At 34.9% G+C, this 15,480-nt stretch overlaps 1 protein-coding gene across 3 annotated transcripts in view; it reads left to right on the top strand.

Moving 5' to 3' along the window:
* Window positions 1-15,480, top strand: part of EXOC2 (exocyst complex component 2) — a 125,748-nt gene that overhangs the window by 33,551 nt on the left and 76,717 nt on the right. For all 3 annotated transcript variants that reach the window (XM_005481686.4, XM_074544568.1, XM_074544562.1), the window contains exons 6-7: window positions 1,344-1,468; window positions 13,053-13,133. In XM_005481686.4, coding sequence (XP_005481743.2) covers window positions 1,344-1,468; window positions 13,053-13,133 — 206 coding nt within the window. The remainder of the gene's footprint in view (window positions 1-1,343; window positions 1,469-13,052; window positions 13,134-15,480) is intronic.

Genomic DNA, 15,480 nt, shown 5'->3' with positions numbered 1-15,480 from the left:
GTAACATGAAACAGTGCTTAAAAGGAGAACTGTACAGATTTTCATTATTTTGAAAATGCTTCTGGTAAGTTCTTCACATATGCCCAAATGGACCAATCCAGGTAATGAGTAATATTATTTCTGTCCAGCAGATGGAAACAGAAAATTAGGCAAAATTTTGTGACATCATGAGTATAAAAAGAAAAGCACTTTTAAATGCACCAGTGTGCTTTGTCTCCCAGCAGGTGGTGATAGCCTTTTCATTGCCTGGGCTAAAATTTGGTTTGTTCTCTTAATGTGCATTCTTGTATACCAGCTCTTTTTAAAATGGGCAGAACACTGATGGAATTGTCTTATGTCTTAGTTTCCTACTTCCTTGATCCCTCTCCTCAAAGAGGTATAGTGCAGTTTTTTGTTTCCTTTTTTTTTGTATTAGTGAGATAGCTTTGGCTGACGGCTAGAAAGAAAGACTTTAAGTATGAAAATCATGTGCTATATTTGAATTTCATCAAACACCAAAACATGGTGGTGTTTTTACAGCTAATCAAGTAATATAACTATGAGGTCATGTTAATCATTATCAACCAAAAAAAATTATATACAATTAATGAAGATTTATTCACAACATGACTTCTCAATTAATTGCAGGTGCTTGCAAAAAATAAAGATGTGAAATCAAATGTAAACTGGCAAAAATGAAGAAATATTAGGAAAATCAGATAAAAAAGAAAGCTACCACACAACAACAATGATGAGTTGGCAATTAATACTGCCCTATGAAGTGTCTCTCAAAAATATTTCAGCAGATTGCATATAAAAACCATACCTTCATAAAGCATTAATCTGTTTAGCTTTTCTTTTTTTGGACTAATATTGTATTCAGTTCTGAATTGTATGTCTAAACCAAAAATATTGAATGAATTCAGAAACAAAAGTGAGAAAGGATTGTAAGTAAAGCTGCAGAATTAAACAAATGTCATTATTAAAGAGACTTGTAACATCTGTTGTTAATCTACTGTGTACTGTGTGTAGTGAATTTTTCTGTCACCTATTTAATATAGTACTGTTAAGTAAAAGCATTGTTGCATGTTTAGAAGAAACATCTTGACCAGGTTGTTATTATGAAGAAATCTCTTCCATCACAAGTGATAGGAGCCCTCCTGTTTGGGATTGAAACTAAAATACTGAGATCTTTAGACTAAGAATCAACTCTCACTATTGAAATGCACACTCATTGGCAATTACTTTGCCCCTACTAGTTGTTCTGAAAGTAGGTGGCTTTATTTTCTGAGTAGTTTGTTCTGTTTAATTATTAGCTGACCTTATTGTTTAAATGTCTCTGAGGTTTTCTTGTTTGTTTTCAGTTTTGATCAGCTCAAAACAGCTGTTGTGAATTTGAAGAAACAAGCCAATAAGAAAAATGAAGGGAGTCTAGCTTATGTCAAAGGAGGTCTCAGCACATTTTTTGAAGCACAAGATGCTCTGTCAGGTAAAGATGCTTTGCACTTACTAAGTAGAGTATAAAGGAAAATACGTGCATATATGTTTGAATTTAATACTGAAAACACTGTTTCTCTTCACAGTCTGTACTAAAACTGTATAATGAGCCCAAAATCTGTGCTGTGTTGGTCACAAGCTAGAACTGGCTAGCTGATTGATGTGGTTTATTTGCAAAAGATGTCACCAACTGTATCTTACATTGAAGGTGTTTGGTCAAATTGCTTAGCACACAAGTGCAAGAAAGAGAAGTGTTAAACTGTAGTTAATATTAAGACGGCTTGCAAACTGTAGCAACAGAACAGATTTGATTTTATGATGCCTTTTTCAACAATGAGATGCTAATATTTATATGAATATCCTGACACTTGTTACTTTGGGAAATCAGAGCCTTTCTGTTCTGCTTGCCGTTGGCAGAATGCAGCACACTAGTGAGATTATCACAGTTGCCATTTATGTGTACATATGTTTAACTGTACAGAGACACACACTGACACACTCTTAAAGCATCAAATGTCTCGCAGGTCAAACCTCATTGTGGGCCACTGTAGTCCTGCCTAGTGAGGCTCTGGTCTGGGTGAGAGAGCAACAGTGCCCAGGAAACCATCCCCGATAGGTTTGTCATTTACCACCGTGCTGATTATCCATCCTGGTCATTGACCCCTTTGGCCAAAATCTTAACAAGGTTCAATAACAAAAGTATTGAAGAATTTAGCAGGAAATCTGAAGAATGTGGTGGTACTCATAGGAAAAGACTCTAAGAAGAAGCATTACTTGGCATTGTTTCACCTTTTTAAGCTGAGCTTTCATTAAATGCTGTGAAAAAATAATAGACTTTCCTTGTAATTCTTACACATCTTGAAAATACTGAAATTCTGGTTTTTTTCTTAAATTGTCTCAACATAATCCCAAATAAATATTGAAATGTGGCTTGTTTTTCACAACCAAATCTGTTTTGCATATGGAATATCACATATGCTGAAAGACTGAGAGTTCTGTTTTCAAGAAGTTGCTACTATGGAGAAAAAATAGTGGTAACAGTATTACCTTATAAGATTATTTTTTGGGTGAGCAAATACTAGTAGGATATGAAGAAAGATAAGGCAAATGGTAAATGTTGTGAGGTTTTAGAAAAGCTGAGCACAACTGAGTAATTTTCTTTTTTTCCACCTCTTAGTAGCATTTTGCCTTTGGAGACTGATTTTTTGATATATTAGGAGGTCAACAAGCAAGTAGTAATGTGGGAAATATTAATAAAATAATGGTAGGGAAAGCAATGTCATTTATTTCATTAGCTACTATAGTCTTAATTTTAAAAAAATTATAAGATGTAATATTGTTTTGTGTGTTTTACCTTTATCAGTGTTATTTTTACCTAAAATCAGGGTTTATCAGTGCAATCCTTTAGCTAAATTATGAACTTAAACCATGACCATGGTTTAAGTTCATAATTTATGAATAACTTAGGACCATACCAATATGGCTTGGCTTTGTCTTGCCCTCAGTAATCTCCCCTAAGTGCTCAAAAGGAAGCAGACTTTCATCTTATACAGTGGATTAAAGTGGTATCATGGAAGAATGGCCTCAATGCTGTTGATGAACACTTAATGAGGATGCAGTATGGGTCACAGCTGCCTTCTCTAGCATTTTAATACACATTTGTCTGTTGAAATGTCATCCTAAGTACACATGCAGAAGGGTTTTTGCTTCTTTTCAGTCAATAAACCCACTCTTATTGCATATGAATTTCAGTTTTTAATGCAGAACTACGTATTTGCCTGTTCTTCCTGATGCAGGATATTTTTGGAAGAGTGTAGCTGGAAAAATTGCATAACTTTATTAAGACTTGAGCTTGTGATAGGTACAATCAACTGTTCAGCTGGATGTTGCTTCCAGTAGCAAGAAGAAAAAAAGGACTTCTTTGGTGTCATCATCCAGCCCTAGTGCCCAATGTCAAAGTTTTCTCCAGAACATTTGATCACTGTAGTTTTCTCAAATGAAAGATGCTGAGAATGAAGAGTAAGCGTTATTAGCATTGTTCTAGAGAAACAGCTCAGGTGCAGATTTTAAAGAATCAACAACAACAAACCACCGAACAAAAACCCCCAAGCAAACAAACCCCCCATTAATTGTTCATTATGCAGTTATCAAATTCAAGCTTTTAAACAAAAGAACAATACATTAAAAATATAATCTGGCTAGACAGTGATTGTGCAAGATGATGTGATGGCACTTTTTTGCCATTACACACCTAAGGGTGAATTTTTTGTCTTATTTTCTCCTTTAAAAAGTGCAACTAGATTTTATATGGATTTCACAAAGCTGAAGTGAGTAGTAGTTTAGATTTGAAAGCTGAACAATTGTTTCAGCACACACTCTTAGGGACATACCCATTGTTCTGCAAACTTCTGTTATTTGATGCTGAGCATACAACTGTCACAGATGAAAAGTGACTTAAGGGAATACATTTTGTCTGTCTTCCAATATGATTTAAATTTTCTGAGCTAGTTTGTTTTGGTTTAGATATTTTTTAACTCTCTTGCTTTGGGAAGATTTCTAAAATCTAATTTATTTTCTAAAGATACGTTTTTTTGAGGTCAAAAATTTAGAGTCTCAATATTACCCTTCATATCTCTTAGAACACATCTTCTAACCCCAGTGGTTATGCTTCATAAACTGTAGGTCTGTTGCATTGTAGTTATAGAACAGAGGTACTTGTGAGCACTTATTTCTCTTAAGTCTCCCAAAATTAGTACAGGATAACTTTTCATAGGAGGATCACATTAGGAGGTATAACACTTGCTTCTCCAGTTACTTCATACTCTTCTACACCTTTTATACATGCTTTTTAAAACTCATATACATTTAACAGTGTTTGTTGCAAATATATATGTATCTTGATTAAGGAAACCCAAAATTGCTGATTATTGTGCAGCTTTTTTCATTAGTTAGGATGAGTAAATTCTGTCTGATCTTAAGTGTACTATCAGACTCTATTACACATTTAAATGACTATTAATATTTTCATAAATAAGCAATGGAAAGCACAAAAAACAGTCCTTAGATGTTTATTGTATTTTGTGTTTTAGAAGCTGTTTGCTAAGAAAATAAGAGCTCAAATTGACCAGAACCCATCCTTGTTTGGTTTAATTTCTGGGAAAATAAAATAACTTTATCAGATCCCCATGTCTCTCTGCCTGTTAGCTTGGCTGACAGTTTGACAGTGACTCTGCAGAGGAGATGTTCAACAGGAAGTTTGTTTCGTCAGCTGAAGGGAGCTGTAAACTGAGCTGAGGAGAGCAGGGTTTATCTCAACTTGACCTACTTGTCAGTGTCAGGGAGTTCAGCTGGTTCATTTCCTGTAACTCTACTTGCAGCCTAGAAAGTAGCATTCCTAAAAGGGTGCCTGTTTATGTGTTTTTAGTTAGGACGTATTTTACCGTCATGAGCAAATCAAGTCCCACACAGAAGTTGTTAGGAAAGTTAGCAAATTAATTTTCTTTCAGTATATTTTTTTCTGAAATGCTCTTTGCAATGAACCTAAGGCTGCAGTTTCTTCTTATTTAAATGACAGGAAAAAAATAGTGAAATGACTACCTCAGTCACTCACTTATACAAAAACATGTAAGTATGACGTCTCTATTGGCAGGTAAAGAAGATGCTGTAATGTCTTTAAAACACAGATATCATGAGCAAATTTGAGGTTTAGATTAGGCTCTCTAGTTTGCCATGGCAACAGTTTTTTTGCAATTACAACTACAAACACATTTTTTGTGATTTTCAGAAAGAAGTCTGTACAAAAGAAGCGCTGCTGACTGTTAGAGAACTGTTCCTTTTGTCCCTTTCTTACTCCTGTTCAGATACATGGCCTGTGGGAGTACCAGCATGATAGGGACCTTGGACTATAGTTGGCCTTTGTCTTCTACCTTTATTAGTACATAAGCTAGGATGGTATGGCTGAAATGATCCTAATCTGGCCAATGCCTGCTTCTTTTATTTGGTTTTGTTTTTTTTTCTTTCTGTAGACTATTTTTACAGTTCATTCCCTAAGGCTTATTCTAGTATGAGCATGTTAGTAATCCAGGGTTGGAGTCAGGCTGTGCTGCTGCTATTATGTCTGTTAAATTCATTTTCTCCTAAAGTAAAACAAAAAAAATCACCTGAGCTATATTCAATTCTGAGTCAGACTGGAAAATTGAGAAGCTAAAAACTGATGCTAGTCTGTCTTAAATGTGTCCCTTCACTTCAAACTTTTGAGGAATTTTGTTATGTTTGAATTTAAAGAGATTATATAGAGCAAATTTTTCATTAGTGATTCTGTTTGCAAACTAGATTGATGATTAATTTTGAAATTATTTTCTTTTTTTCAGTTTAAAAAAGCCATGCAGGCCAGTGCATGACTGGTTTTGCTTGGTAACATGGGATTGGGATGATATACCAGGTTTTGCTGTTGTCACATTGCTGTTTTGTAGCAAATCTAATTCACACTTTTGCTTTACTTTACTCTCATGTATATTTTTTCAAAGAGTATGGATTTTTCGTAATCTGAGTAAATGAAATTCAAATATATGATTGCTACCTAAATGTTGTACAGATGACTTGAAATGTCTGGAATAGTTGTGTTTCTACTTCTCCGTGTGATGTGTGTCTATTAGTGTTATCCTCCTCCTCCTCCTACTTCTAGTATAGAATATTGTCTTTGCAAGGTAAGAACATTCTGCTGTTACACCTAGTGATTTCAAAGATGACCATTTTTAGAGCATAAGAAAGAATAGGGCCATGGAAACAAGCTGGCAAAAAAATTATGCTGCATGTATCAGAGACATATCTGAGAGCATGCCAGTCGCTTCAGAGAGGCAGTTCCCCCGCATGTGTGTGCCCCAAAGCAGGTGCAAATTACATTATTTCAAGTTAAGAATTATGATCATGCCTCCATGTAGCATCATGAAGCAATAACTGATATGGTCTCTGCTCACTGTCCAGCTTTCCAAGTGGGTCCTCCTATCTGAATACTTGAATCATCTTTGTGCTACCCTTACAGACAAAAGCTGAATGAGAAGGATAAGTACTGTCATCGCTTCATATTTTTCTTTACATTTATAGACCTTCTCAGTATTCAAACTAAAAACATAGATGTGCTAAATTAGGCATTCTAAAAATAGCCATGCTAAATTAAACTTAATTTAATTTTGCTTGTTGAAAACTTGTGTTCTGATCTTTCACCACTAGATAACAAGAGGAACATTAAAATGAGAAACGTATTCTTAGAGAAAGATGACCTGACAAAGGGGTGCCATAAAGTATGTAAGTGGTGGTAGATAGTTTAGTCTCGGGTGAATGCTTCCTCTTCATGCAGCTCTTAGGGTCAATTTTTTAGCACGCCAATTGTTACCTTAATGCAGTTTTATAAAAGCAAAAGTTACCACAATTGATAAAAGACTCAGCTTTCCTTTGATGCAGATCCTAGCATGGTATTGTGTAGGGAGTTGGGATATTTTTGTCTCAAGCAAGAGAAAATTTGATTAGAAAATATGGGAAACAGCAGCAATTGTCACAGGTCATAGTGAAAATTCTCTGCCCAAGCTCTGCTTTTATGCTGGCTGATCATGTATCTTCCTCATCAGTTACTGTTTTAGAGATGTGAGCTAATTACTGGCAGAATTTCTCTAAAGGGATGTAATTTTGAGTGCTTATAGTTACTGTGTGGCTGTTATATTTTATGAACTTGCTTTTTTTTTTTTTAGGTAGGTTAACTCTTTTGTTTGAATTTGAAAAATAGTAAAGCATGTAGAAAGAGAAATACATTTTGCAATTGCAATTTTCAAACAGCTAATTCTGCAATTGATTGCAAGTGTGCAAAAAAGTTACCTGTGATTAAATTTGATCAAGATTTATCCTGCAAGCCATAAAACCCCCTTATTTCATGCTACATTATTCCATTTTGATTTCCATACCACCTTTTAAATGCAACATCTAAAAGCTTCTCTCTTTTTTTGCTACTTTTACATTTCACAGAGGCAGAAAGTTAGTGCCAGTAAAGAGAGAATAGCATTTTCTGTAATGTTCAATTTGGAAGTGTTCTGGCAAAGGCCTGGATCCAGTCCTGGAATTTTTAGTGCATCCATAGGCAGAATAATAAGCCACATTATCCTGCCTATTTCCAAGATTCACCCAGAGAAATCAGACTTGCTTTAATATAAATCCATCTGAGAACAAGTTTTCTGGTCTCATCATGTTTTTAGACTAAAGTTTTTGGTGTTTATATATTAATAAAGCCTCCCTTCCTAGCACTGTGCTTCAATTACCTTAAAATATAATGTTAATTCTGTCCATTTTCTTCGATTTTTTCCACTGTGTTGGGTAAACAAGCTTGAGGAAGTAAATGCTAGAGAAACAAAACACAAAAAGGCAACCTAAGACAGTACTGCATTTAGTTCAATATTTTGTCATTTTTGCTAGGATTAATAATGTTAACCAAAACAAAGCTGAGTTTGCTATGCCAATTCAAAAATACCTAGAATTCTCAAGGGGCACTGCAGGAATGACCAAACCAAACTGGACTTAGCACTATTAACCAATGGCCGAAGGAAAAAAACTACTACTTTTTTTTTTTTTCAGATTTTTATAGAGTAATGTATTAGGAGCTCCACTCATGGCATGCTGTCTTTATTGCTTTCCTCTTTATATGCAGTCCTGCAGTCCTGTTAAATTCATTCAAACAGATTTTACCTTACATAGGGATGCTCTCCTCATCAATGACCTTCTTATATTTTGCTAAAATTACAAATCATTGTTAATTTTCCCATAAAGGAAACCAAAGGCATTTTTATTCATGCATTAGGCATAAGTCCTGGCTATGTTCTGACGTGTTCTTCATTCCTCCATTACTGTTCTTTGGTGCCAGGTTCTTAGTTACCACATCAGATCTTCTTAAAGACTTTTCTGAGTCGGCCTTGCACTTCTTGTATTTTTCCCCTCCTGATTTCTGCATCTGACTAAAAGGATGTGATTTATTTCAAGTACTTTTTTCTTTAACCGCGATTCTATGAAAATGAGTAAGATTTTCAGATATGCCAAATGCATTTCTAGCCTTCCTTTAGTCAGAAAATGGTAGAAAATGTTCATCTGTGTTTCTTTGAGCTGAGAGGCTGAGGAACTTTTGAGAATGCCAAGCCTGGTGCCTATCTCAAAATACATTTTAAAAATGTCTAATAAGGAAATCAAGTATGACATTTGCAAATGAAAAGCTGTGTGGAAGTGTGGTTTAATTTACTAGATTCATGGTTACCATAAATCTAACAAAAATCCCCATAGCTTTTCTTAGATTAAATAAGATTGTTTTCAACACAAGTAGCAATGAATTAATTGCAGTTTATTTTAATACAAAGCCTGTATATTGGCTTATTTACCAGATTAAACCTTGCATATGTTCTGGTGTGTTTAGTTGCAGTTAGAGTTTGTGAGTTTTGAACTTAGTTTCTTCACTATTTTTAATCAGTATCTGCCTGCAGCTGTGAAGTTTGCAAGCTTTTAAATATCCTGACTTAGGGAAACGTGAACACTTTCTGGCAAAGATGATACAAAATACAGTTATCTGGTCTTAGTTGAAGCATCCAGATGTAGCCTTTCCTCATTTTTATTTATTGTATGCTTCTTACTGTAAAGCTCCTAAAAACAGATGCTCCTAGGTTTCCAACTGCTTTTCTGGTAAATCTGGTGTCAGGGAAATCCAGGGTAACTGACAGTTCAAGAAAAATCCCATCCATCCTTTACTTCAAGCCTTCAAAGACCTAAAATTTTCTCCTTACTCTTCTTATTGCAGCCAGTGATGAGTTGAGAGTAAGAAGTTGCATTTGAAGGTCATTTTAAGTACTGGTAGTGTGGAAAGAATAGGATGTCTTTCCACCTTCCCTTGGCCATATGCACCTTTCCTTATACTGCAGTGCTCCCACTGAGGCAAGCTCACTGATCAGTAAAGCAACATTTCTTCCTTACTGAGTTAGTTTTGCACCAGATTATCTCACTGCAGCTGCCCTGCAGCTGTGTGACGGCTAGATCCAGCAAAAGGAAGCGCTTTGGGTACAGGAGGACAGGGTTGTCCCAAGCAGTATCTTCCCACTATTAGATGGATTTAGTGCTTTCAGAGAAAAAAATAACTTGACTATCTCTAGATTCCTTTCAAAGATGAGGTCTACAGATACTTTTCTTGACTGCATATAGTTTTGCTTGTCTAAACTTCTAAATCAACGACTTTTTGTCTGGTCTCCATGGAAGGAACATGCATTTTCAAAATCATTTGATGCAGATGGAGTAAGCTCAGACTTTATTAGAAAGACTTTTTCACTGTGGAAACTTAAGACTTTTTTTTCTTTTGTAACTCAGCCTTGGAACACAATGAATGTTCTCTCTCTATTGCTAAATCGGAATATCATGTGTAAAAATAATTACAGTAAACAAAGTAGCTTAAACATGTAGAAGGAAATGTAACAAATTTATTGTGTGAACACAGAGTAATTTAAGTAGGTTTAGACTTTATAGAATGTCCTAAAATACCTTATTTCAGACAATGGCTCAAAAATGCCTTTTTTTTACACTCCTAGTTACATATGCTTAATATGCCTTTATCTGTACTCTGCAGTGCTTTCCACATTTCTGAAACTCAACACTTTGGTTTATTTTATTTTTTTTCCCCACTGACATACTTTTCTCTGTCTGAAAGTGCATTTTGAATTGATTTAATAGGACCATTCTTTCTGGGTTTAAAACATCAAAATTTTCAAACTAAGATTCATGAATACTGTTTTCCAGGTTGCTGTGCACAATAGCTACCAATGTGAAAAGAAATTACTTTCTGCCTTCTAAAAGGAGGGCAAGGGAATGGTAAATTGCTATTGTATGTTCTTTTCTGAATAAGATGAGAAAGAGAATTGCTTTCAGCAACTGGTTAAAGATCATGTATTTTAATATCATCATAATTTCTAAATAAGCTGCCTTCGTAATAAGAATCTACATGTTAAGGCTTTTTGAAGGTTCTAACATGGTAGGTAGTGCTCTTCCAAAACTTATGTATGAGGAAAAAGTCCTCATCATGTTTTACCTTTTGTTGCCAGTATGTATGCTTTGATAGAGGTTTGGATATTACAGTTCATTTTTGGAAATGCTTAGGTGTGCCCCCTTCAGAAGCTACATGATATTGCATTGGTCAGCAATTAGTGGTATGTAATTAATGGTTCCAAAATGCCAAATTTTAAAAACCTCTGAGGCAGTGTGTAACTTAGATTTTTATCCATGTCTATTTTTAAAGTATCTTTCAAAAGTATGTTTCATAGAATGACTTCAAAATATGTAAATTAAAATCATTACAGTTTGATGTGATTCCAATAGTACTTGCAACATTTGGCTTTAAAATGTCTGTTTATGTTGTGGTCGCTGTTCTGCTGAACTTGCTTTTTAGTATGTAAAGTTAATTGCACTACAATAATTGACTGCCTCTGTCTGAAAATGATATGTAGAATTGGAGTCATGTCAGTAGAGCCACTAATGCTTTTGTTAAAAAATTGTAGAAGTATTCTTGTTGGTAAGTGCTGTCCCCATTGTACACAAAATACGTGCGGCTAACAACACACCATCTTCTAAGATAGATAGATAGATAGATCAGTCCCAAAAATCTGTCAGTTTCATTTCAACATTGATTATCTTAATAAATATGGTGTCCTAATTAGATTTTTTCCCCCTCTGATGACTTTAAGAATGAAAATGGAGTTGCTCTTATATTTCCATGAGAGCAAGACTTCCTGTAATTCTTTGTGTATGATCAAGGGATTGAAGGGTCAAATTTGGGTGTTTGAGAATAATGAAATTTTCCTTCTTTTTTCTCTTTTCTTTTTTTTTTTTTTCTAATTACGCACTGGTTTTACTCCCCTGTCTCCTCTACCTCCCCCCAGTGAAAATTCCTCCTTTGAAAGAGGCTGGAGACTCTTTCTAAGGGCCATTCTCTTTCAGAATTGCCACCCTCGCTCACTCCTTACAGTAGGACTGATGCCCTAGGGTTCCTGTCCATGTTGACTTGTTAGCTTGCATCTACATGGCATGAGCAAATAGGGATGGCACTGGAGAGGAAACCAGTTGGCAATGGCATCTCTGTATGCACGGTATGTGCAGTTTATGGCAATATTTCAGACGAGTTCAAACTTTACCCAGTAGATTGAATTCCAGGTATCTCTTTGAGCACATCAGATGTAGTCTTGGAGTGCTTCTTCTAATGTTTTTTCACCTTAAAAGAATCCAGCTGAGGAGCTTAAGTTACTCTGCCATACAAACTGGAGCAAGATAAACTGGAACAATTGAGAGGCTGCTTTCAGAACTGTATCTGTGTTTTGAACTAAAATATATCATTATTTGCTTATTTCAAAGCACTGAGTATCATTGTTTTCAAGGGTAGTTTAGCTTCACTCCATTCTACTGAGAACCAGCAGAAAGCAGTAGGAGGTTTTTTTAAGCCTCAAATATATCTGAAGCAATAGGAGCTGATGGCTATTTGATAGAGCACATTTTATACATTATCAGATTAAAAAAATTGAAAGGGAAGTCTTATTTTATATGTGCTGCATATATACAGGAATAATACTTTAAAAGAGAAGAATACTGGTTTGTGCTGATTATGCTGAACAGTAGAAGAGGGAAGAAGGGCTGTGTGATAGAGGGGAAGTAGAAAAAAGGACTACCTACACTACATACATTGTTCATATTTTCAGAATAAGATAGTGTCATTAGACTATGCTAGTTAGTCTCCCCCTCCCTGTGAAAGATATTACAGTAAAATAATAAATTAGCGCTGGCACTGTGCATTTCCTCTTCCATTAGTAATACCACACAGAAATAAGAGTTCAGGATTTTAGCATTTTAGGATAGGAGAAAAATAGCATCTTAAAAAAAAAGGCATAATGAAAAAAAATTAAACCTCTCCTCTGTTTTCCTGTTGTTTTGAGCAAAATTACACAGAAACACTGTGATAATGGTTAATGCTTCAAGAAACTCTTAAATTGTATTTTAAGAGTGCCTTTTTATAGATGAAGGGAAGTGATGGGGGAATGTTCTAGCACTTGATTTTGGGATCATCTAGGTTCCCAGTGATTCTCTTTCTACCCTTAAATTATTGGTAATTTCTTTTTTGTGACATCTGTGGCTTACAAAGCAGAAGTAGTATGTGTTTAAATGGTACTTTTCACAATACAAATTTTAATTAATACCTGTACAAGATGGCTAATTTAGATTATAATAACTAACAGATTATTCTGTCCTTATGTTTGTGGGTTTTTTCCCTTAAGCATTACTGTCTTGCTCAAGAAGATACAGGAAGTTGTGTCAAAGTAATGGTTAAAATTCTGCAGTGTCTGGCTCTAAGCCCTGTCTTCCACTAGGCTCTGCTGCCATGAAGCATGTTTGTATTTTTTTGTGTCTAAAGAGAAAAATAACACTTTATTTTTAATTTTAAAAATGTTTAAAAGTGTCACTTTGATGTAATGTGTTCCCACCTATTAAAATGTTCTGCATTTTAACTAGACTCTTTATTCTAGCAATCCATCAAAAACTGGAAGCAGATGGAACGGAAAAAGTAGAAGGATCCATGACGCAAAAACTGGAGAATGTCCTGAACAGTAAGTTTTGTCCTTCCAGCAGCAACTATTTATGGACTTTGGACTTTCTAACAGGCTTTAATATTTTCCTAGGAATATTGTAGAAAGTAGAAAACAGTCTCTCGTCCCTTCCTTGTTTGGTGATAGTGGTTCCAAGGTGTGATAATGCATCTTTTGAAATAAGTAGCAGCGGTTGCCATGACTTTGGGCAGTCTTGGTGATAACAAAGCAAATAAATATCAAAATAAAGATTTTCTAAAGTGTTTACTTTAGATTCATTTTGATTGGCTCGCGATTTCAGTGGATGAGGAAAACGAAGGAACTACATGGATAGACAGAAGTGTAGAAGGGTGGGCTGAGCTAAATACCAGGATTGTGAGATGTTCAAGTAAAGGCAGAAAAAGAACCAGTTATAAGATATTTGCAGTAACAAGGTCTATTGACAGGATATTTTTCACTTAATGTGCTGGCATTTAGACTATTTGACATGAGCATTTTTTCTAGAAACCGTGAAAAGCTGTCAGTATTTTCTTTTCTCTTTATCTGTATTAGCTGTAAGGTTGCCTTGAGAGAGATGGCTTGAATTTGCTGCAGTTTGGTATGTGTTTCATCAGATCAAAAAAGTTCCTTTTTTTCTTTTTTTTTTTTAATTCTGGGACTTCTGCCAAGATAATTTTACTTTGTTTCATTGTGATTTTTTTCACAGAGGAAGGGATGTTTCCCTTAGTGCTGTATCAATAAGCAGGAATGACATGCAGATAGCTGACTCAGTGTTGGAAAGTCTGACTGTGTTTTATGAAATCAAGAAAGTGACATGGAAGTTCACTGTTTTTCTTCTCTTGTATGAAGAAAGCAGTGACTGTATGTGTGTTTGTGTGGGGAGCACAAAGAAAGCAGGGGGTTTTGTGAACAGCTCTAGTCCTTTTTAGTCAGGATTCCTTGATGCTCACAATAAAGATGTACTTTGAACATTGTTATTCCCTCATTTTGATGGCTGAAATGAAAAAAACCAAACTGCCAAAAAATTTTAAAATCACCAAAAAACACTACATAAAGCTTCACACCTCTATATAACAACTGTGGCGTGTGTCTGTGTGCAGAATATTGGTACATCTAGGTAGGAGAAAAGAAGCATTTGTTGAAATTTTCCAGTGCAATCCTCAGTGCTCTGTATTTAAGCCATGTCATGCTCCAAGCACAGATTCCTTGGAGAGCGCTTTCCCTTGTATTAAATCATGTAAGAGATTTTAAATAAAAAAAGCAAAAACTTAGGTCTGTGTTATTTTCCTATAGACACTTATATAAGACAAATTTACCTATAATATTTAATTACTGTTTCATTTGATAAATGATGGCTGAACTCTCCATGTAGACAATGCAAGCTGTCTTTTTCAAGCTGGAACGGTAGAGGAACTTGTGCCAGACACTTCAGAGTGGTTTGAAGTTTGGCTCTGCTATGAAAAGAATTGGCTGCTTTTCCTCATGATACTTTGCAAGTCATGATGGGTGGGAGGCAGGGAAGTAGGAATACAAGGATTTAAAAAGAGTAAATAATATTATGCAAAGTAGTTTAGGATCAAAGCTTTGTTTCTTGCCTGACCATTGAAAAGCTTTCATAATCCATGAGCAGCAGGAACTGCTTTCAAAGATGACTTTAATTCTTTAGTTGAATTGTGCATTTTATGGACTGTAGGTGCATGTTTTGAGAGATAAGCTCTACTGTGTGAGCTTGGTTACAAACCCTTAAAAATTAGCATGTTTTCCACAGCATCTGAATGCATGTTAAGAGAGTTCCAAATTCGTGAATTAAAGTGGCTTGCTATAGTGAAAGAACAGTTTGGTGTTTTAGCTGGAATTACAGATGTTATAATAAGTATATATGTAACAAGTATACAATAAGTATAGATGTAACAAGATGTAAAATTTATTTTATTAAAAACATACAGTGCCTTATAATTAATTTAATGAAGAATGTATATTAAAGGAAGTAAATCAAGTTCCTTTATGTAGGGTTTTTGTCAGGCTCTAAGACAGACAACTGTTAAATAAGTAGAGATTTATTTTGAAGTAAAAAAATTCATGCACTATAGATGAATCATACATTTTGAAAACATAATTGGTCCATATAAGAACTGAAACTTTATCCATGGATGGTTCATCAGTAATCAAGAGATAAAGATTGTTATTGTAGAAAGAATTTGGAGGGATGAGGAGGGAAGAAATGTTACAATATTTTAATTCTAAGATAGACCTGTTTTGCATGAAGTATTGAATTTTATGAATACATTATTAAGTAATTTGATATATTTCGATTTCTTATAAAACAGAAAAAAAAAATAGAATCATATTCTATTAACCAAAAATACCC

The sequence above is a fragment of the Zonotrichia albicollis genome, chromosome 1, assembly GCF_047830755.1.
Source record: "Zonotrichia albicollis isolate bZonAlb1 chromosome 1, bZonAlb1.hap1, whole genome shotgun sequence".
Classification (NCBI taxonomy): Eukaryota; Metazoa; Chordata; class Aves; order Passeriformes; family Passerellidae; genus Zonotrichia; species Zonotrichia albicollis.
The sequence above is the reverse complement of the archived record's forward strand: the minus strand, read 5'-3'. Positions and strand labels throughout refer to the sequence as shown.